The 24541-nt window shown below is 41.0% G+C and overlaps 1 protein-coding gene across 3 annotated transcripts in view; it reads left to right on the forward strand.

Annotated features, from left to right (window-relative positions):
- Positions 1 to 2345: 2345 nt before the first annotated feature.
- Nmt2 (N-myristoyltransferase 2) overlaps positions 2346 to 24541 on the forward strand; it is a 43125-nt gene continuing 20929 nt past the window's right edge. For 2 of the 3 annotated variants that reach the window (XM_051205889.1, XM_051205890.1), the window contains exons 1-3: positions 2403 to 2571; positions 22806 to 22941; positions 23353 to 23395. In XM_051205889.1, coding sequence (XP_051061846.1) covers positions 2544 to 2571; positions 22806 to 22941; positions 23353 to 23395 — 207 coding nt within the window. In that variant the 5' untranslated portion in view covers positions 2403 to 2543. Of the gene's footprint in view, positions 2572 to 22805; positions 22942 to 23352; positions 23396 to 24541 lie in introns of all 3 variants that reach the window. The other variant, XM_051205888.1, reaches the window with a different exon arrangement.

Genomic DNA, 24541 nt, shown 5'->3' on the forward strand with positions numbered 1-24541 from the left:
AGAAACGTTTGAATTATATAAGGCTTCAATCTAACACTGTGCAAATGTCTGGCACAGCTCCTTCCCAGTCTGCAGAACAGATGTTCTCTGCTTGTCACTATTTCCTGATGTTTACTGGTTTCTGATGCCCTCTCCTCCAGGGTTGTTTTCTTAGTCTTTTACCTCTTCGTAGGCGATGTTTCTTGAAAGTTGAAATAAAAGTGTGCTGTATTTCCTTTGCTTTGGAGTTTGAAAAATGCTTGAGAGAACCTATTACAGGCATGGATCTGAGGTCACCTGACTCTTGTGTCCCAGAAAAAGATTGCATCAAGGACACATGGTTAGAAGTAGAGTTAGTTTATTATGAACAGGCACTTCCCAGAATTCAGTGGGCTAGCAGGCTGAGGGAAAACCCCCAAAGTGCTAGGTCAGGAGGCACATGACTCTTCACAGTACATTCTCTCACATATTTGAATATAATGTGATTTCCTATTCCATGCTCTGTGAGCTAAGGGGAAAAAAGGATCCAGGGCTTTCTCTGCCTACTGGTTTCCTTTATATGTTAATCTTCATGCTGATTTCCCCAGTCTGTTCTGCCACAACTCCCTCTGACTGGTTAGAGCACTGTTGCCAGGTTATTCAGCTATTTATGTTCATAGGGATGAGGGGCAGGAACCTCACTCATCTGTGAATGCCTTTATCCTAAAGTCTGAATCTGAAGGCCACATTGACCTTGTCTCAGGAATAGTTGCAATTGTTAAAGCCAAAATTGCATTTTCTCCATGTTTGGGTCCCATTTACAAGAACATCAAACAAATGTTGAACTTTGAAATTGCTCTGCAATTTGTCTCTAGGTCATTCTAGCTCATTGCAATTTAACTACATTCTCCCGTTGTTGTGTGTGTTGGGGTGTCTCCTCATTACATTAAAATTTTCGGGTGGTTTTTAAGGTCTTTTTCCTTCCCTCTTTATAGAGTTGTGGCAATTGCCAATGTAAGATTGCCTCGAAGACTTCCAGTGGTCTGGCAGGGCCTTTGAATTCTTCCTATCTCTGGAAAGCAAAGAGCTGCTATGGGAAGCATTTAACAGCAGTGTGAATTTCACCTGCATCTTATCTGTCACACACATGAGTCTCTTTCCTCTATCCCTGGCCCTTTATTTTCCTGAGACAGTCTCTTACAGCCCAAGATGTCCTTATGTGTGTAGTGGATGCTGACCGCAAGATAACAGGGATAACAGGCAAGGGCCACCATGCTTGGCTTCCTTCCTCTCCCGTTTCCTCGTTAGAGGATGATTTCAACACCATCCATGCACGTTTGCTTGGAGGTCTAGGTCATGACCTTCACTTAGAAGAAGGCAGATGAAGTGCCTGAAATTACCCAATTCTACAATTTGGTGGTCTTTAGGATTTCTCACAAAATGTTCGTTCTGTTCTCAGCTGCACCCATCTCGAGCAAATGAGATCAGCTATGGTAATTTTCTGTTTAGGGCTCTGAGGTTGCTTGCAACAGCGAGGTGGGGAGGTTGGAGCATTCTGACTTTGGCTTGATAAGCATTCGATATTGAAACATGAAATGGAAAATTTTCAAGTACATGTGGGAGAGGAGGCAGGGAGAGCTTCAGGAAATCGCAGGCCTAAGTGAAAAAAAATCCCGGCAGAAGCCGAGAGCCTTTAAGGAACACTAGACGTACAGAATCGTATAACCAGGGCTTGCAAACGCTGACGCACAGCACTAGAATTCAACATGCAGGGAACTACAGATCCCAGGTCCAGCCGAGAAACTCCAGAGCATCCTAATGCAGGCCACGCCCCACCTCCTACAGCCTCGGGCTCGGCCTCTACAGTCATCCACACACACACACACACACACACACACACACACGCACGAACATCTCACTTCTCTAGACTACGGAGGAAGGGCGAGCCTCGCCTAGCACTCCCGTTGGCTGAGGTGGGCGGGGCCGTGAAGGCTGCAAAGGGCCGGAGTCGGCCAGCGAGGTGGGCGGGGCAGTGCCGGCCGAATGGGGCCGAAGCGAGCCGGTGGGATAGGCGGGGCCCCGCCAGCTGAGGCGGAAGCGGAACGCGAGACGAGCGGCGCCTCACGAGCTAAAGTAGGCGGAAGTGGGAGGGCGAGAGAGGCGGGGCCATGGCTGCTGAGGTGGGCGGGAGCGCAGGGCGAGGTGGGAGGGGCCGTGCCTGCTGAGGTGGGCGAACAGATGAAGTGGGTGGGAGCGGACACGAAATGTGGGCGGGGCCGCGCTGACTGAGGCGGGCGGGACGGCAGAGGGGCGGGAGCCGCGAGCGGGAGGGCGGGGCCGCGCCGGCTGCGGTGGGCGTGGCCAGATGGATGGGCGGGGCCGCAGACTCCAGACTCGGAGCCCGAGGGTGGGCGGCACTAGAGGGAGCTGCGGCCGCGCCCGCCCTGTCGCGCCTCGCTTGCTGCTCGCAGCGCCGCCTCCCCAGCCGCTCGGAGCCGCCGCGATGGCGGAGGACAGCGAGTCTGCGGCCAGCCAGCAGAGCCTAGAGCTGGACGACCAGGACACGTGCGGAATAGACGGAGACAATGAGGAGGAGACGGAACACGCCAAAGGGTAGGAGGCGGCTCGCGGGCGCGACGGGCAGGGCGGGGACCCCGCGCACCTCAGGGCTCCGGCGCCGGCTCGTGGCGTGCGGGAGCCCCTCGGCCGCTCCGCTCGGCGGCGGCCTTGTCCCCTTCCCGAGACCATTGTGAGGTGCAGGTCTCCCGGCTCTCTCGGGGAGCGCGCGGGGTGGGCGAGGCCCGAGGTGGGCGGGGAGACTACGACTGGGGCCCGGGGACCCGCGTCTGGGCTGTCACCTGCCGCGCGCCCCCGCCCGCCGGCCGGCCTCACCCAGCCGCGGCGAGTGGCTCGTGGTGGGGACCCAGCAGGGGCGCGAGGCCCTTCCCTTTGTGGCGGCGGCGGCGTCTTGGGCCGCAGGGGCGAGCGGGATGCAAGTAGTGCGGCTTGCGCTTTGGCATCCTTCTAGTACTTTCTCGCCGCCGCCTCCCCGCTCCATCTCCCCCCTCACCCCCCCCCCCCCCGCCGCTTAAACCCTGTAGAGACGAAACCTGCAAGGCTAGTCGTGGGGTGTGGGATTGGGATGAGCCCTAGGCGGTCTCCGGGCTGCTGGCGCCGAGCTGCGCAAAGTTCTGCCTCCTAGGCCCGGCGAAGGGCGCCTGGGGGGATCCAGGTCCTGGCCGCGGCGCCTGAGGACATTCAGGTTAGCGTCCTGTGGTCGTGTCCTCAGAGCTTTCTGGAGCAGAGCTGACCGGCGAACTGAGTTCCCGAGGCCCCGACCTTATCCTGACTGCAAACCTGGTGTCGTGATCTCCAAAGCCAGACATACCAAGTACTTTTAACACTTGATCGGTTTCTCAATCTGTGCCTGCCCTCTTTTCTCCCCTGCAGACTTGATCTGTTCTTCTGTTGGAGGAAAGACTGCTTCTGGTTGAGGCCGGTGTTGAAGTTCTGTTTTAGAGGTGGGGACTGGGGATGATGTTAAATAAAGACCCGTGTCCTTTTGTAGGTACTGTTTGCCTCAGCCTTTTTCCCTGTTGGGCTCAAAACTATGCGCTGACACATAGCCATTACTGCTGCCCCCCGAGAAGTGAGATTCTGTGTACCATGGTGACTGCAGAAGTGGGTCAACCCAAAAATCGCCATAGGGGAGCCTGAGTCACAGATGGCTTATTTATTCAGTTCATTGAGAATCTTTCAAGTATTGGTATTTTATTCAAGATTTACTTTAACCTTTATTTAAGAAAGGAGGCATCATTGATCTTGGACATGGCATAAAATATTAAATGACAAATGAAGGAAAAGAAAAGCTGACTACATGTATCTCCCCTTGGCAAGTTGCTTTTTAATTTTTTCAGCGAACAGTTCAGTGGCAGCTGCAAGTACTGAATGTTATCATTCAAGTCTAGCTTTTTTTTTAAGCCAGAAGAGAAAATTCTACAGAAATTTGAACTTGAGTTCTGTTTATGAATAATAGAAAGTTGCCTGTGATAGCCAAATATGAATACATTTTTGAAACACAAGCTCTCTTGCCAGAAATGGGTTCAGATGAATGCTGATAGATACCTTAATTAACTTCAGCACCAGTCTTATCTTTCTGAGGAGACCCTGGACTTGTATCTCTTCTAGTTTCTTACTATTCTGTGTCTAGGTTGGGGTTTTAATTAGTTTCTTTGCCTACACAGTTGAGGATACCCTTGGTATAAAGAATTACTCCGACTAGTTGATACCTTGCTATAGGCTATTTAAATTCCGAAAAGAGCATCCAAAGGTATTTTGGGGCCCTCTTCAGAGGTTTCCAGACTTACACATCAGCACATTAATTGTATGTTAACAATGGTTAATCAAAATTTAGGGCTGCCCAGTAGATTGGATTGTTTTAACCAGCACTAGGCAATGTGATAACTTGTAGTTGGAAAAAGATTAATATAATGGATTTATTGTTATCTATTAAAATGTAGAGAGATTAGTAAAACTTGATGCTCTTCTCTTGTTGGAATGCTTTTTCTAAAAAACAAAATTTAGACAATACAATTTGAGGAAGTCATCCTGTTTTATTTGGCTCATGAATTAATAGTGCTTTGTGGAAACCCACATTTTCTTTTAGTAGCTTAAGTTTGTCAGTGTTAAAATATGGAAAACCTTCCCTTCCCCACTTGGCCTCTTCATTCTCCACTAGTTTAAATAAACAACAAATAATGAGCCTTTGGAGAATGAGTAGATAATAATGCTTTACCTCTAATAGGCAAAGTACTGTTCTGAACCAGTAGACAGTGGTCAGTACATGGAGCAGTAATTTGTTCAATAGCTCCCCTGTGGCCTGAAAGGATTAATATACACCCATTATTCAGTATAATGCATTTATAAGTTGTTCTAGCTTACTGTGTTGAAACTACAGGTTCAAATAAAGGATTACTACTCAGAAAGATATTACAGTGCTTTTGATTTTGTAGGAATTTCTCTATTGATTTGTTATTTCACTTTATGGGCAATATTGAAATCCCATAAACAAAAGGTGAGGTTTTATGTTTAAAACAATAATATAAATATAAAATACTTGAATGTCACCATTTTCATTTTTATGGAAGATAACTGCTTGGTCCACCCAGATACGGTAACAGCATATCATTCTAAAAATTGTATGCATTCTCAAAACATTGGCAAATGGGGAGAATGCCACTTGTAACTAGTGAGATGATAGCTCAAACAATGTGGTTTTATTATTTTTAAATAATACGTGGAAAATCAGAGGTAGGGTAATTGAAGATTACCTAAAAAGAGATCCCTTTATTAATTTGCTTTACCATGTAATTTAAAATTGGGATAAAATAAATAGGTGTCAGTAAAGAGCTTGAGGAAACTTGAAAACTTTAGGCAAATTAAAAGTTCAGATGACTGAGGACACCATTTCTGTCCTGGGTATCCTTGGCAGGAAAGAGGTTATCTGCAACATGGCTAGGAACTTGCCAAACCAGGTGTGAGACTACTGAGCCAATCCAAGTTCTTTAATGCTGAATACTTCTCTTTTCTTCATTTGTTCTGCCTTGTAGTATCTGAAGGGACTTGGCAAAACTGTTGAAAATGGGGCACAATGTTAAGTCCATGAAAACTCATGTTCTTCTTGTCCCACTGAGGCGTGTTTTCTTTTATAAACTGTATCCTAGAGGGGTTCTTCTGCTTTGCCCTACACTGAGTACTGTGTTAGGTAGCTTTTTAATCACTATGATAAATACCTGAGAGAAACAGTTTTAAGATTGAAAGATTGATTTTGATTCAGAATTTCAGGATTTTCTGGCCATGGTCTGTTCAGTTGTTTCAGGACAGAGGCCAGGATAGAATGATTTGAAGGAGTAAATTCAGGATGGGGTGGCAGGTGTAGGGCTATACCTCCCTGGTACAGCATTTGCCCACTGTGCAATTTGCTCTGGGTTTGATTCCTGATACCACAAAAATGTTAGCCAAGTATTGTGGCCCATGTCTGTAATCCTGTTCAAAGGAAGCTGAGGAGTACTTTGAATGTGAGACTAGCCCTGATTCCATAGCTAGACATTGTTTTTTAAAAAAGAAGCAGCAGCAGCTGCTAATATGTGGTTTTATATTGATTTACAGTTCTTTGGGTATATTCGCAGGAATGGCATAGCTAATTCATAGAGTATTTTTGTTTCTGTTTTAGTATTATTATTATTTAGGAACTTATATACTGATTTCCATTCTGGTTAGGCTAATTTACATTCCTATTCCTACATATACAGGCTGCCTTTTCTCCCACCATCTTAGCTAGCATTTGTTAGTGTTTGCTTTCTTAAATGATAGACTATAAGACTGGAAGTGAAATGAAATTTCAGTGTTTTAATTTCTATTTCCTAATGACCAAGAATGCTGACTTTAAAAAAAAAAAAATATTTACTGGCTGTTTGTTTCATCTTTTGATAGCTGCCTGCCTGTTCATTCCCTTAGCACATTTATTGACTAGATTGTTTTGTTTCTTGGTGGTCTTTTAAGATATTTATGAAAAAGAGATACTTCTGTTAGTTGTGTATATAGCAAAGATTTTCTGTCACTGTAAGCTGTCTCATCACTTGTACAGAAGCCTTTTAATTTCATCAGTCTCATTTGCCAGTTCTTGCTGAGCTAATTCCAGAAAGTCTCTGCCTTTGCCAGTATCTTTAAGTAAGTACTTTCCTTACATTTCCCTCCAGCAGTTTCAGAAGTTTCAATTATTTGTATGTTTGTTTATTTATTTATTTATGGTTTTTTTCGAGACAGGGTTTTCCTGTATTGTTTTGGAGCCTGTTGTGTAGACCAGGCTGGCCTCGAACTCACAAGAGATCTGAGTGCCTCTGCCTTCCAAGTGCTAGGATTAAAGGCGTGTGCCACCAATACCCGGCTCAAAGTTTCAATCTTACATTAAGATTTTCAATTGTTTTGTTTTGTTGTTGTTTTGTTTTTTGGTATGAGGATGAGAGGTATGGATCTAGTATTGTTCTTTTACGTGTGAATATCCAGTTTTGCCAATACTGTTTGTTGAAGAGGCTGGCTTTCCTTCAGAATAGGCTTTTGGCATCTTTCTTTAAAAAAAAAAAATCAGGTGGCTGTCATTGTGGGTTTTATTCTGTGCCCTCTGTCTATTCTACTGATAAACAAGTTTGTTTTTGTGCCAGTACCATACTGCTTTTGTTATGGCCTGTAGTGTATCTTGAAATGAGGTAACACCAGTATTCTCTTTGCTCAGTCTTGCTTTGGCTACTCAGTGTTTCTTGTGCTTCTGTATGAATTTTTGGATTGTTGTTGTTTCAATGAAAACTGTTGGAGTTTTGACAGTAATTGCATTCAATTTGTATATTGGTTTTGGTGAAACACATTAAAAATTATTTTCTTAGGAAAATATAAAACCCAATATGTCTTGAAGATCAGACCTTTTTGTTTATTTTATTTTTGAGACAGGGTTTCAGTGTCAAATCAGGCCAGTCTTGTCTGAAATTTACTGTGTGTCCTGGACTGAACCCCCTCTCCCTCGACCTTCCTTGTGCTAGGATTACAGGTATGAACTGTTACATACCTTGGAATTAAGAAACAAAAACAATAAAAACAACTTTTCTTATACCTCCTAATGGGGTAGGGGGTGAAGATAGCACAGTATTATCTAGCTGTTGTTGAAACTATGGCCACTTCCCTTACTTAGCTGTATGGAATCAGTGAGAAAATGCAGAAACATACTGTGACTAAATTCTCATCACTGGAAATTTAAGGAATAATTCAAAGCTGCTCTTTCTGAAATGTGATCTGCTGTCAGATATATACATCTAAATGGAAAAGTGGATTAACAGTTCTGGCCCACGGGATCCTCCTTGTTTATGAAATACTTAAAATACTTAAAACAGTGATCAGGTACCAACTAAGACTTGTATGTTAGGTTGTGACATCACCTTTGACCCAAAGCACTTTCCCCAAACCTGGCTAAAATACAGTTTTTAAGGACAGGATACATACTTTGCCATCTTTGTTTTAATCACTGTCAATGTATATCACTTTAACAGGGTAAAGATGTCAAAGTTAAAAGAAAAAAATCAGTTGATTTGTCATCATTTCATTTTAACATACCTTTGTCACTTTTACTGGTAATTGAGTAAAACATGCAGATTAAAATTAAATAAAGTATACAGAGAGTGAAATTCCTTTATTTTTCCTATTTCTTTATACCATAGTTTAATTGACAGTGTAACTAACTCACATTTTAATATTTGCCTGGTCAACATAAATAAGATCATGCTTTATCAGAAGCAGAGACCCACAGCTAAGCACTGAGCTAAACTCCTGGAATCCAGTTGCAGAGAGGAAGGAGTGATGAGCAAAGGGGTCAACATCAGGCTGGGGAAATGCACAGAAACAGCTAACAGCCCAGAAACCAGCATAGGACAGAACTAGGCCCCCTCAATGTGAGTGTCAGTTAGACCTGGGCAGTCTATGGGGCCTCTAGTAGTGGAACAGTATTTATCCCTAGTATATAAGTGGACATTGGGAGCCCATTTTCCATAAAGGTATACTCTCTAAACGCACAGGGGAGGACCTAGACCCTACCCAAATGATGGGACAGACTTTGGTTGATGATCCTGCATGGAAGGCCTCATCCTTTCAATGGAGCAGAACAGGAATGGGATGGGGTTGATGGGGGGCATGGGAGGATGGGAGGGTGAGGAAACTGGGATTGATACATAAAATAAGTTTTTTCTAATTTAAATGAAAAATGCTAATAAAAAGAAAAAGATCATGCTTGATGTGGTTCATTGGCAGCCTTGTATTTTTTTTTTTTTTTTTTTTTTTTTTTTTTTTACCATGAATGTTTGCTAGCATGTTCTGAGGCAGTAGAAACGCCCAGTGCAATAGTGTATGCTACTGGGCACTTGACTGTGGCTAGAGTGACTGAGGAACTAAAATTTCAGTTCATTTAAACTAATTTACCAAAAAAAAAAGCCTTCCCTAGATGGTGATTTCCTGTTTTTATATGCTTAAACATTTATTTCCCTGTCTTTTGTAGAATACAGCATTTTCATTTTGTCTTTTAGGAGTTATTTATTTATTTAGGTTTTTCAAGATAGAGTTTCTCCATGTAGTAGCCCTAGCTGTCCTGGAACTAGCTCTGTAGAGATTCCCCGCCTCTGCCTCCAAAGTGCTGGGATCAAAGGCATATGCTGCCACCACCCAGCCGGAATTCTTATTTTTAACAAGCCTGTTTTAACCATATTTCTCTATCATTGTCACATTTTTAACTACTACTACCAGCTACGCATAGTGACACATGCCTACAATCTCAGTGTTTGGGAGATAGAGGCAGAATGGTCAGGAATTAAAGGTCATTGCACCATAGTAAGTTGGAGGCCTGAGCTCCATGAAACTTTATCTTAGAAAACCAAAAAATTGTAATCATTATCCAAAAACATTCTACCATTTTACTTTCTGGTACTCCTCTTCTCCTTAAATTTTACATGTTGTAATTTACCCTCCTCAGCTCGCTGCTTTTCATTATAAATCTTTGTTAGAGTGACTACTAATAGCCACACAACATAGTCTATACTAGGCTGTTTTGAAATTTCCTCTGCCAGTGAAATTAATCCAAAACTTTTTACTCTAGCCTCAGGAAGACTTTTCAGACAAGGGCAAAAAAACAGCCACTTTCAAAATATCACAAGGATGATTTCTAGGCAACATACTAAATGTTTTTTTCCTCTGAAATCTCTTGATAAACACCCCCCTCCCCTGCCTTTCTATTCAAATCAGTCTCAGCCCACCATAGTCAGGCCTATCAATTATACCCAATCCCTGGTGCCAGCTCTGTTTTAGGGTTTTTATTGCTGTGAAGCGATGTCATCACCACAGCAACTCTTATAAAGGAAAACATTTAATTGAGGTGGCAGCTTACAGTCTCAGAGGTTCAGTCCATTGTCATCATGATGGGACATGGCAGTATGCAGGCAGACATGGTACTGGAGAGGTAGCTGAGAGTTCTACATCTTGCAGGCAACAGGAAGTGGACTATATCATTGGGAGTAGCTTGAACATAGGAGACCTCAAAGTCTACCCCCACAGTGATACACTAACTCCAACTAGGCCATACCTACTCCAACAAAGTCATACCTCCTAATAATGTCACTCCCTTTGGGAGCCATTTTCTTTCAAACTACCACACATTATAACCAAAACTTTTAAATATCCTTTGATTTTCTGAATCACCATTCTTTTGATTTTTAAAGCTAAATAAAATAGCACACACAATTAATAGATAATAATTTCTTGGGTACTTAAATTTCCATGGTTCTCAAGTCTGTTCAGGGTGATGCAATCTTTCCTTTTAATGGTATCCTAATGTTTTTGGTTCCTTATCAGCATTTGACTTCATGTGAAACAGTTCTCTTGAATTTTTCCATCAAGAACTCCCTAATATGTGCTACTGTGCATAGCATCTATTGGGGGTGTTGTGCATAATGGCATGTAGGACTATAGCATATGAAAGAAAACAACTTCCAAATTTATTATCAGACATTATTGCTCAATAAAAAGAATTAGTCTGTTTCTGTGACTCCCTGTAAGCCCTCATTGCTGCTTTTTCTCCATGGCCTCTACTTTGGAGAATGAATGCCTGTTTTTCTACTTCTCCAGATTCAAAGTCATTGCAAATTTGTGTTATTTCCTGATGACCTCAAGTGATGGCCCCTGTCAAGGCCCTGGAACCCTTATAGGATGTGGCCTTTCTGGTATCTGTCCATCATTCTCTCCCATGCTATCATCTCCCCCATTGTCTGCTCAGGCAGACCCTTGTTTTACTCCAAAGATAGCCATGTTCCTAAAGATAAGGTACTTGAACAGGGTCACAAAGCTGGTAAGCGAGGAGCATAGTTAATGTGTATCTAACTTGTATAAACTGCCCCAAGTAAAAGATGATTTTATTTGAGCATAGCAATATGTGACCTGAATGTAGGGCTAGTCTTTATTAGAATTGAGAATCCTAGGTCTATTTATCTTTCTTAACTCAGATTCTCTAGAACACACCTCAGTGGTTCCTAGGCAACAGGAAAATTATTCAGGCTCAATCAGTCAGCTATGGTGGATGGAGAACCAGCTGATAAGGGGAGGGGATTGTTGTCTAGCATAGCATAGCTATTCAGAAGCACCTTATGTGAGATTTGTGCTTATTACAAATGGAATCAGGAACAAACCAAAGGCTCCTGTGTTTAAAGGATTGGTGACATGTGGAGTCACAGTCCTGGGGAAATAAACTTTTAAGAAGGCAGCTTAGAGGGAAATGTTTAGGTCATCAGGGAGTGCTCACAAAGGGGTGGGGAAACCAGGCTCCCCTCCTCACTCCCCTTTGTTCCTTGGCTTGTAATCTAAGCAGTCTTGCACACATACCAGCTGTGATGTGTTTGTTGTCTTGCCATCACAGTTGAAAGCAACTGGGCGGCTTGGTCATTGGCTGAACCCCCAGTATGATCCAGAATAATCCTTTCCTCTTTGTTTTTCCCAGGTTTTGTTTGTTACAGTGGTGAAAAACACAGTGGTCAAGGTAGTTTTTAGAGGGGATGTGAGAAGACTGGCTTTGGACCAGTTTGTGTCTTCTGAATTAATCTATAGAATCCTAAATCACTATTGCCATAGTGATAGTATGGAGGGTCTTTGGAAGGTAATTAAATAATGAGAGGGAAGATGTCACTTCAGTAAGATTAGTGAGGAAGACACAAAGAAAGAACTCTGTCTACTGGAACTCAGTCATTCTAGCACACTGGTTCATTTTTATCATGGACTTCAGCTCTGAATCTATGAGAAACAACATAATACTTAAACAATATATTGGCAAATCTTTATATTGTAATAGCAGCCAAGCTGTACCTACAAAGCATGAACATATGTCTACCTGTAGAGTCATAGGCAGATTGTAAGCATGGAGATAGCACTTTGTACCTTTGAGGCTTAGACTGTCTGATATTTCATATACATTAAAATCTTAATAAAATTTGTTGAATGGAGTATTTTTTAAAACAAATTGTGTGTGAAGGAGGGAGGGAGAGAGGAAAGAGAAGAGAGGATATATGATAGGGAAGGAGGGTGTGTGTGGAGGTCATACACCCACATACATCCACATACACCCACACTTTTATGTAGATTGTGGGGAATGAAGTGAGGTTGCCAGGCCACAAACCTATCTCCATAGCCTTCTAGTGTGTCTTTAAGCCCAAAGGACAAATTCATTTTAGAGTTGGAAAATGTTTGCTTATGTGCATTGTAGATAGGTACAGATTTTAAAGTTAATTATTTCTGAGACAAAATCTTGATATTTATCTCCACTCCTTATTGGCCTTCAGGGTAGCTGTGCTACTAGTGTTCTGAAACTAGATTTAGTTATCAGTGGCTTTTTGCTTTGACTGCAGATGGTGTAGCTTTAACAATATTCCCTACATCAGTCCCCATAGGAGATGAAGATGCAGAATTCAGTGTCTGAAATCTCACTGTAGATGAGGCCATCACCTAGCCTAGCAACACAACAACAGCTGGGACGTTGGCTTCCTGCTGTAGATTGTCGGTCACCCAAGGGGAGCAGGGTGAAGAAATTAATACTAGAATTGCACAGGTGAGCCACTGACAAAAGCAAACACACATTACTCCTTCAAGAAACTGAACTGCAGGTGGCCATGACATAACTTACGTAAGATATTCCTGATTCAGGTTGAGTACATATTAGTAGCCAGGACAACTGATTATTTGTTTGAACCTTAGCTGAGTTGACCAGTTGAATTTCACTTCTTTTCTATCATGAGGACAATGTGATACAGTTATAAGAACCTGAATTCTCTGCCTTTTCTTCTAGCAAAGGGATTTGTTATCCTAACAAGGGTACCAGAGCCTATGTACACATAGAGTACTGAAGATGTATAATAACCTGATCAAAGACATAGTCACAAGAAGGTATTCAAAGGTCATGAATGAGATCGTGAAGATCCAAAAGGCACCAATAAATATCTAAAGACATACCAATAGAAATGCAAAAATAAGTTGCAATACAGTATAGTAATGGTGTGGATTCTTAGTTTAGACTGGCTAGATTTAAGTTCTGGCTTTGTCATTACTAAACATGTTACTTTCAGTGAGTTACTTAATGGCCTCATATTCAGTTTACTTTTTCATCAAGTGGAAATAATGTGTTTTTATTATGACAGTTTACAAGATCAGATCTAAGGCATTTTGTACAGCATCTCCTATGATTTATGTAAATGGTTAGCTGCTGTGACGGTGAGAGGTGGTTGTTGTTAGTGGTGGTGGTGGTGATTGTAATGGCAGTGATAGTGGTAATGGTGGTAGTGTTGGTATTACAGAGATAGTGATGTGGGGGTAGTAATGCTGGTGGTTGTGATGATGCTGATGATATAGGTGATACGCTATGGTGATAATATATATATATATATGTATATAATTTGCTTGTGGTAAAGATTGATATTGATAATAGTGACGGTGATATTTTATCAGCTTTAAAGTTGATGATGGTGATGGTAATGGTGATGGTTATGACAAACACAATGTGTGGGAAACAGTAATGCTGCTGGTGGTGGTGGTGATGATGACAGTAGGCATGCCAGATTTTTCTTGTCAGTGGTTGCATCAGCTTACGTTTGCCAAAGGCATGTGAAGATTGTCTTTTTGCACATACTTTTGATGTATTGGACTGAAAAATAGTTGCCAGATCAGTGGACAAAGTAGAGCACATTTTTTTTTTTCAAGAGTATTGGCTGCTAGGGCTTTTTCTTTGGTAAAGTGCTTATTCATATCCTCAGCCCATGATTCTGTCAGTTTTTTGTCTTTTTTTAAAATGATTTTTAAAATTGATTTCTCATTCATCCAGAAAATATTCACTGAGGATCTTTTGTATGCCAGATACTATTTCAGGTGCTGGAAATAAATACAAAACCCTGTGTTAATGGGTATTGTGTCAAGTTGGTAGGAGACAGTACAGTTTGAGCTAGCATTGTGTTACATTAGTAAAATAAAAGCGGGAGTTAGAACTGTGTTACATGAATATAAAGTAAAAGCTGGGCCATCACAATGATAGCTAATTAGATGCTGAGTGACTTCTGTGTTGCTGCTAAAAGTTAAGTTCTTCTATGCATTAACTCACTTGATCCTTAGGACTTTCAATAAACAATACTGTTTATTGAAAATGTCATCCTTTTGCTGATGTGTAAACTGAGGCACAGAGAAGTTAAATGATACACTCAATACAGTTGTAGTGTTAGGACTAGAACTCAGTGGTCATATCTGTCAGTCTGGGAACTTGCTGTGGGCTCAGAAAGAAGCAGGGTGGGTTTTTGTGGGTATTCTCTAGGACACACAGAAATATTTTTGAAGCTCTAGTCCATTGGCTCTTCTAGTTAAGTCCTGCCTATAGTTTTTACATTTTGCTGGAGTAGCAAGTTCATTATTTGACCTTTCCATGTGAGAGATGGAGTGAGTTGGTTCCAGTGGCAGATTTTAAACAAGGCCCAGAATCCCATCCCCACCTCACATTTTCAGCTCAAGAAAGCAAAATTCAGAACTTGTTTGGGTCTTTCATGAGTAATCTCAGGGAAGATGGGCATGGAACTCTTATTAAAGCTGGAGAGATATTTATGAAGGGCAATGTGATTTCCACAGTTGCATTTCTGGACTTAGTGATCCACCTCTAGTGGAGTCTGAGTCAGACTTCACTGAATTTCCATGTGGAATCTTTTTCTAAAAGGGTTTCTCTTCTTCTGTCCTAGTGCTTGCTCAGCATCTTACACCCAGGCTTGTGGCATCTTTCTGCCGTATGTGTTCTTTCAGAGCCTGTGGCCTTCTATAGGAAGCAAATTCCAATTAAACAGCTCTTATGGTTCTGGATCTGTTCAGGCCTCTCTCATCCTGCTACCCCAGGCATAGGAGTTCACTAGTTAATATTTGTAAAAGGTTTCATTGAAATAAAATTTTATATACTATGCAATTTACCCATTGAAAGCATACAATTTAGTGGCTTCTATAACATCCACAAAGTTGTACAACAATTACCACAGTCTGTTTTAGAAGTGATTTTCATCACCCCAGAATGAAAACCACTTCCCTAAGCAGTCCATTGTAGTCAGATTTTTTTTTTGGGGGGGGGGCCACCAGCTCAAAAATAATGACATGGAGACTTATTATTAATTATGAAAGCTTGGCCTTAGCTTAGGCTTGTCCCACTAGCTCTCATAACTTAAATTAACCCATTTACTTTAAACTTTGTTCTGTCACGTGGCTCATTACCCCATCTGCCCATACTGCCCATGTTGCTTCCTCTGTGTCTGACTGGCAACTCTGCCTTCTTCTTCCCGGAGTTATCTCTCTGCCTGAAAGTCCTGCCTATACCTACTGCCTAGCTATTGGCCATTTTCCTTTTTATTACACCAATAACAGCAATATATTTTCATGGAATATACAAATATCCCACAACAGTCTATCCCCTAGGCTCTCTCTGATAGTCACTTTGTCCTTGTAACAAAGGCAATTCAAGGCTGCTTTTCTTTTTAAAGTTTATGGGAATGGTAGTCTATTATGGTAAGGAAGGGAAGGCAGCAGGAACAATTGGAGGCTGTTCACACTACATCCACAGTCAGGACAAAATCTTTGCATGCTGGTGCTCAATTTGCTTCTCCTTATATATTAGGACCCCAGTCCGTGGAGCAGAGCCACCCACTTTTGGAATAGGAATTTTCATCTTCTTTAGCCTAGTCTATATAACCCTTCACCAAAAGGCTCAGAGGCTTGTTTCTGGTGATCCTACACCATGTCAAATTGACAGTCAACTTTAACCATTCTACGCTGCTATTCTGCTCCTGACAACCACAAATTTGTCTTGTGTTTCTTTGGTCTTGTCTGGCTATTTTATCTAATGGAGCCATGTATATGGCCTTTACAACACTGTCTTCTTACACTGAATTCTTTCTTGTTATGTGGGTAAGTGCTGCATTTTTTATTTTTGAATAGTAATCTTGTTATATGAATATATCATGTTTTCCTTAACTATTCATCAATCAGTTGATAGGTATTTGGATTGTTTCCATTTGAGGTCTGGCTGCTATGAATGTTCACATGTAAATTTCTGTAAAGATAGATTTTATTTTTGTTTGTTTAGAAACATGAGAGTATAATTGCTGAATTACATTAAGATTGTTGTTGAAAGTTCTGAAGAGGGGCTAGAGAGATGGCTCTGTAGTTAACAGTGCCTGTTGCTGAGCAGCACATAGAAATCCAGGTGTATCTGGGTGGTGGTAGTGCACGCCTTTGATCCCAGTGCTCAGCAGGCAGAGGCAGGCGGATCTCTGTGAGTTCAAGACCAGCCTGGTTTACAAACCTAGTTCCAGGACTGCCTCCAAAGCCACAGAGAAACCCTGTCTCGAAAAACCAAAAAAAGAAATCCAGGTGTACCTTGCACACCTTTAACCACAGGCCCCATGGGGGAAGAAACAGGTGACAGGAGGATTTTGGGGCTTTTATGGCTTCTAACTTATAGTAAAAAATGTGGACTCCAGATACAGAAAGACCCTGGCCTGAGAGGAATGGACAGAGTGATAGAGAAGGACATCTGACACCTCTTCTGGCCTCTGTGTGTTGAGATAAGAGCACACAGTCACAAAACACATGCATGCACACCCACACAGATAAATAGATCTGAGGAACTCGGAAAATCCCAAAATGTTTTACTGTTTTGAATTCTTTACAGTTCAGTTTGTCTTTGTTCCTGTATTAACATCATCACCATCAGTGTATATGTCTGTGACTGCTTGTCTCTAGGTGCTCATGGAGGCCAAAAGAGGGTGTCAGAATTCCTGGAACTGGATCTTCTGTAAGAGCTCCTACGTGCTGAGCTGTTCTTCAGTCTCTACTTATTGCTGCTGCTGGTAGTCATATTTTGAGGAACAGGCTGGCCCCAAATGCATGATTTCTTTTAGCCTCACCCTCCTGGGTGTTGGCGTTACAGATATGTCACCCATTTCGAGCCCTTCTCTGTATTTTGTTTTTTACTGTGGTTGTCCTAGTAATATGAGGATATACCCCTGTCAATTCTTTCTCCCTATCCTGGTTTCTTTAAGGCTTCTGAGAAATGGAAAAGTAGCTCATTAAGGGTTGGGAAAGTTGGAATATGTGTGGGAATTTGAAAGAAGAAATAAAGCATTTGGTGCCAGTTTTTGTAATTCCTTGCCAATTTTTGATGTTCAGATAAGCAAGGGAAGGAAGAATTTATAAACTAGGCCTAATAAAAGTTGAGCATATTTTCTTCATTATACCAAAATTAAAAGGTACAATTTTAAGCTAGGCATGGTAGCACACTCTTTAAATCTCAGCACTTAGGATGAGTCTGACCAAGACAGATGTGTCTCTGTAAGTTTGAAGCCATTCTGGTCTACATTGTGAGTTCTAGGCCAGCCATGGCTGTACAGTAGAGATGCTGTTTTTAAATTATAGAGATTAGGGAGGGAGTTTGGATGAGTAGTATTAATTAACTCTCAAAATTTAATTAATACAAAATTTCATCACATAATTGTCCTAGTTTATATTATAGGTGATACAAATGTATTTAAGGAATTTTTGATGAAATAATCTAGTGTTTTTGCTTCTAATGAATGTCTTCATATCTTCTCCAGTGTCTTAAAATATACTTTCTAGAAAGCCACAGACAAGTGTCTGGATTGTACACTGACAATGATGTTGTTTAGCTTCAGATATGCACACCAATCATGGCTATTTATTCCCTGTCCTGCTCTAAGAATGTGCTTTAGGAATGTGGGCAAATATAGACTGACTTTCTGATGGGTTCTAGAAAAGGGTTCTGGCAGGAGAGGGGTGCTGCCTGTCTTAGGAAGCAAGGATATGTCCTCACTGACTTCAGCCTCTCTATGAACACAGCACTAAGTAAAAATTTAGAGAACATTTGGTATTAGGTTCAGTAATCTCTATTACAAAGGTAGGGGAAGTTGTTACTTTTCAGAGGTGTTTTACTGTCTGGCAATACATGACTGGAGCTACCCTGAGAGCCAAAATTACACACCAGTCACTCATTCAGAAGGTATTTGTTATTTACATCTTCTAGTGGCAGTAGAGACCTTTGGGATACCAGTATGAATTGATTCCTTTTATTCCATGCACACACATATGCATCCACATGTGACTCCCACATTAGCACCGTACTGTCACCACTTCATAAGGTGCCAACTTGAACATATCCAGGAAGAAAACACAAAATATCCTTGCTCCAAATCAGAATATCCCAAACAAGGTTTATCCACAGCATGTTTCTAGCTCTGGCATCTGGCTCTGATAAACTCGTTTCATCCCAGGTGCTAGTGAGATATTTATGGGCACCCTTAGTCACCAGATGATTTTTAAATATAAACATGGTGATTGTACAGTTTGATTCTACTGATGAAAATAAACTGCTCATTTTGGGATGGGAATACATTACTATTTTTAGACCAGTGGGGTACCACTTGACGAGGTCTTCAGCAGTGAACACTGCTTTCTATTTTAGGGTTAGGAACAGGGAAGAATCTACAGCTCCTTATGTTTTTGTATTTTGGACTTAAGAAAGAATGAATTATTTATTAAAATGTAATGTTTATTACTTTAATGTGAATAACTGATAAAAGGAATCTCTATATAATCGTGATTTTGGGGCATGAAGATTACAGTGCACTGGGGTATGAAGTAGGAATAAACAATGTCACAGTTGTTGCTTAAGCCAGAGAAGACACATTTCTCTCTTATACTGCTTAAAGGTGGAGCCTGTCAGTCTCTGATTCACCCAGAGACCTTGGATCCCAGACACAAAGCTGCTTGGCATGGAAGTCAGAACAGCCAAAAGAGAGTGTATGGCTCTGTTTGTTTGTAAGGCAGGAGCTGGAAAGCCCACCTGAACATATATTAAATTTGAGGTCAGCCTAACCTAAATACTGGGAACTTATCTTTAAAACAAAAGGGAAGGAAAGAAAAGGAAGTAGAAAAGTAGAACACACTTCTAGTGTATCTGAAGGCTCTGACCTAGTTAATGGTTGAATCTGTGGCTGGTTCCTAAGATGGTGGAGAGGTGCTGCTGAAAGGTAGGGGTTGGGACTTGGTTGGAAGAAGTTGGTCATGTGGACTGAGGATATCATTTTGGGTAATACCTTTCCCTGGCCCCTTCCCATATTCTCCATTCTGTGTGTGCTAGTGGGCCATTGTAATGTTCTGCAGACAGCTCCATCACCATGGTGTTCTACCCGACTGAATGGTTGCCAAATAGCCATGAATTGAACTATCTAAAACCATGAGCCCAAACCAATCTTTACTCTCTTATGTTGTTGTCAGATGTTTTCATTATAGCACCACAAAAGTGACTACTACTAAAAGTCAAGAGACTTTGGGGCCCCTTGAGCTGGATTTATGTGATTCACTTAACATGGCTTGTAATTATCTTGGACCTGAGCCAAGAGTTCAGCTTCCAACTTACCCAGAGAGTCAAGATGGGCCTTACCATCATGGCAGAGTCTTAAAGGAGCCAGGCTTATGAGAGTGTTAGAAGAGAAGAAGGGGTGCATGTCCTTTTGTGACCTGGAAGTCACATAGTGCCACTTTCACTGTGGTCAGAGCAAGTCAAAGGCCACCTGAATTCAAGGGAAGAGAGAATGAGCTCCAGCTCTCCATGAAAGAATTTGTAATTTGAATCTGCTCACAGCTGCAGCAGCATCTAGAGACACATGAATCTCACCGTGGAGTTTGTGAGAGGTGTGAATTGAATGTCAGTAAGTAGAGGTGTAAAATTCTTTGTTATTACTAGTCTTTGAATACTACAGTTTAGTTCCTGGACTGACATATTCTATTATATGAGGGCGTCTTGTATTTATAACTTTTCTACCATTACAGAAGTAGGTTTTAAACCCATGGTTATGTGCATGCTAAACGAGTGCTGTACATTGAGATACATAACCTAACCATTGTGTAATTTTTTTTTTCTTTTGAGGTAGCCTCTTACTTGCCTGTGTTGGCATTGAAATTATGCTGTAATTCAGGCAGGTCTCAAACTTGCCATCTTCTTGCTCTTTAGCTCCTTGTATAGGTAAAATTATAGGCCTGTCTCTATAATGTATTTTTGGAATATTAAAGACAAAATATTTCATGTGCATTTACATTTGGTCCCAAATGAGTTAGAAAGCCATAGAAAAGACCGGTGTTGGAGGGGGGGGGCGACCCACTACACAATAGCTGTGTCATTTTGGAATATGGAAGATGATACATAAGCAAAATTTAAAAGTAAACCACAAGTAAAAAAGCATTTATAACTTTAGATTTCATAATACTTTTTAAAAAGATATCATGAATTTAAATTTTAAACAATTACACTGAGTAAAGTATTTGTGATCTAAACAACTAGCAGAAGCCAGATGATACTGTCTAAATCTGGGTATTTATGAGGCTTAAATGAGATTAAAACAGCTGGAGAGATAGCTCAGTGAGTAAAGCACTTGTGAGAATCCCCCAGAATCTACATAAAAAACAGGCAGATATGATCACCAGCTGTAATCCCAGCACTTGGGAGGAAGACAGGGAAATCCCCTGAATAAGCAGGCTATCTAGACTATCTAGAATGAGTAAACTCTTGGCTCAGTAAGAGTCCCTGATTCAGTAAGCCAAGAGGAAAGCAATCAGGGAAGACATGCAATGTCAGCTTTGAGCTAACACAAGTACGTACGTACGTACATACATACATACATACATACATACATACATACATACACACACACACATATATGGTATGCATACACATACATAAGAAAAATGAGAACATGTGTCCTGAATACTGAATAGATATGTATAGATGCATTCATGAAGGGTATCTGTAAATTATTTTTAGGGATGGCTGATAGAAAGGGGGCATAAAGGAACAATTCTTGAAATGACATTAAATAACCAATAGGAAAAATATTTAGGCCAAGTCTTGATTAAATGATTAAATAATGAAGACTCTGGCGAATTTCTCCCAACCCCATCTATAAAATTATTTCAGATGAGAAAACATGATACAAGTAAAGTACTGCTAAAGGTAGAGGACATTGATACCCTCTATTTCCTGCTGGTGGTGGGACTGAAAATCAGTACAGTATTTAGGGAGAGCCTTAATTACTGACCAATCCGCACCTGTGGACAAGCCAGCCTGAAAGTAGGAAGCTAGATGTGCTGAAACACTTTTGCATGAACAGCCTTTTGTACAGGAATGCTTCAGCAAAATCTGACCAGTCTTCACGGTGTGATGTGGAGCAATAAGGTAGCTTAGTGTAGAACCAGGAACATTGGAAATGGAAGGAGAGAATAGAGCAGGTTTCATGGTTTATGTTTCTGATTCTGTTATTAGAAAATATTATAAAAATGAAAATATGATTAAAGAAGACACTTTTGTAAGCAAATATACCACAAAACTATTGTTTTTGAGAGACTATTATAAGGCTTCGAGTACATAGTAATGGCATTGAATCTTAGAGGATGACTGTATGAATGCTAATTAGGTAGAAATTAGGAAAGAAAATAGTCAGGGCATTGAGTTACAACAGTGGAGCAAAGCCAGTTGTTAACATTACTTTCCCTACATAGGCAGTAATAATCTCTAATGTTAAATTTTAATATGCTTTCTACAAAATTGATGATAGAGTAACATAGTAAGTGAAAATTTTTAATCTTGTATCTCTCTTTTTTATTCTTTTTCTTTTTCAGAAATTAGCAGTGGAAAGGGTTCCAAACAAAAATATTTTATCAAGTAATATTTTTGATGCTTAGGAATTTTTTAATATATTACATTTGTATTTACTCATTTATTTATTGTTACTGGTAGTGGTGTGTGTATATGTGCACGTTAGAGTATGCCTGTGGCGGTCAGGACAACTGGAGGAAATCAGTTCTCTCTTCCACCCTGTGAGTCCCAGAGCTTTAACTTAGGCTGTCAGGCTTAGCAGCAAGTGCCTTTACCTACTAAGTCATTTTATTGGCATAAACCTTAAAGGTTTTTACTGATCAAGGTAAAAATTTTTAATCAAAACAAACTTCCTCATGTGTGGAAAAGCAGTTTCTGTTACTTCAAGGTAAGTAGTTTGAGTGGCTAGGGATATAGCTCAGTAGTAGAGTGCTTGTCCATATGTACAAAGCCAACTAAACAAGAAAAAGGATGAATAGTGTCAACCCAAGGAGGTATCTATAATGGATATTTTTATACATGTAGGTCTTTAAAATATCTATTTTTTAATACCTATAAGTGTTTTATATGTTTCTGCCCCATATGCATGTCTGGTGCCCTTACTGGCCTAAAGAAGGCATCAGACCCTTTGGAACTGAGTTACAGGCAGTTTTGACTGCCATGGGGATGCTTGGAATCAAACCCAGTTTCTCTGCAAGAGCAGCGAGTGCTCTTAACCATCTCTGACCCCAGATGTATCTCTTCAAGGCTAAGTAAAAAGTGGGTTGGTGGAGTAGGAGTAACTGAATGTTTTTTTGACTTTGGTTATAAATGGGGTTTATATTACAATTTTTATGTTTAGAAAGAATCTGAGCACCAGCAAGAACCAGTGTTTGCTTATGGACACTTCAACCTCACTCTGGTATCCCACACATCCTAACATAGTTGTCCTTCACTGTGTAGATCACATGTTTTCCTAAGTAATGGCTTTTATGCAACTCAGTTTTATATAATGATTTTCCCCCTTTGGTTTATTTTACCCTCCTTGCATTTCCTACAGAAGCCCTGGAGGGGATTTGGGAGCAAAAAAGAAAAAGAAGAAACAGAAGAGAAAAAAGGAGAAGCCGAATTCTGGGGGTACCAAGTCCGACTCTGCATCTGACTCCCAGGAGATTAAAATTCAGCAGTCTTCAAAAGTGAGAGCCTGTTTTCTTGCCACAGCTGCTGTTTACTAATGCAGAAGAGATGGGTTTGGGCAGAGTAGTGCCCTTAGGGCTAGATGTGTGTAGCTAGTGATTCATTTGGCTGTGTGTTGAATGGCACAAGTAACTGGAGGGTATTAACAACAGCCTCTCTGAAGCTCACTTTGACACTCACATAACCAAGAAATACATACTGTGTTTCTCTGTATGTGTGTAGCCACCTCATTTCTCCTTCTCTGTGTAGTAGTAAGTAGATCCATAGTCATAGAAGAATGTCTCCCTAAGAGCCTGGTAGGCATTTTTGTTTTGTTTTGTTTTGAAGTTACACTTAATCTGTGATTACTTTTAGTTCAGAAGATATTCACATTTTAATTTTTCTGGGTGTCTGTCTAATTACCTGCATAGCACAACGCCATCTGGCAGCAGATTTCAGCGGGAGCAGCCATGGGTAAGTCTTCTGTTGACTTTGAATCAGCCTGATTTGCAGTGGCCATCCCTCATGCCATTGCTAAGGGTGGGGAACATCTCCTCATGTTCTCCCTTAGGACACCCCTATTTTAGACCAAACTCGATGTTCATCTGGGTCCCATGTTGGCAGATAGCCTGCTGAACAGAGGGCTAGTTGTCCTGTATACAGTTATGGTGATATAGTGACCTTGTTTGTGGAGATCCCTCCTTCTTGTCATGCAAGAGAGCACAGCCCTGGTGGTGCAGGAAACCAGAGTGAAAGGAGCTGAGTAGAAAATAACAAAAAAGATGACTTTGATAGTTGTAGCTTCAATTAAATCTTTGTGGGCAAGTAGCACCAAGACCTGGCATGTGGCTTTGACTCCTTTACTCACAGTGTACTGTATATCTTTGAGCTTGTTTGCTTATCCTGGAAAGCCTATTTCCTTTTTCCCAGTCCTAGGGCTGCCATGAAGTTAAATTATTTTTAATGAAGGTTGCTTTGTTTTCTGAAGTACATCACACATGGCTGGAGGCAGCACCTACAAGTTTTGTGGATTTCAGCTTTTTAATATGAAGTTTATATTATAAATCAGTCTATGGATGTTTTTGTTGTTAGTACCTGCTTTATGTGAAAGGACCAGGAGTCTCTCTGAAGAGTAATGACTTGCTCCAGTTTTGCCCTGAGTGACTGAGGGAGAGAACAAAATTGAGTCTTTCTCTAGCTTTCCTCTTGGTCTCAGGTGATCAGTGTTCCACTAGACACAACTTCCAAGGTCTATCAAGAAACCACCATCAGCTTGCAAATATTTTCTTGGTGTTGCTTCAGCAGATAAATGCATCACTTACCTGCAGTTGTGGGCAGCTCTTTGCTTCTACCATGCCATTGGCTTTACCCATCCCTTTACTCTCAAGGATTCTAAGCACTTCACCTCCACTCTGGGCACTGCAGCCAACTGAGTGGGAGGACTACTGCTAGTGTATATAGTAGAGTTTGTTTTTTAAGCATTAGAAGCTAATGTTTAATAAAACAGTGTTTTAATGTGGGCTTTTGTCTACTGTATTTTTTTTTAAAAGTTGGGGTTTCTCCTCCTACAGCCCTCCTCTGTAAATATATGCCAGCTATAGATAATGCTGTACTATTACA

The sequence above is a fragment of the Phodopus roborovskii genome, unplaced genomic scaffold, assembly GCF_943737965.1.
Source record: "Phodopus roborovskii unplaced genomic scaffold, PHOROB, whole genome shotgun sequence".
Lineage (NCBI taxonomy): Eukaryota > Metazoa > Chordata > Mammalia > Rodentia > Cricetidae > Phodopus > Phodopus roborovskii.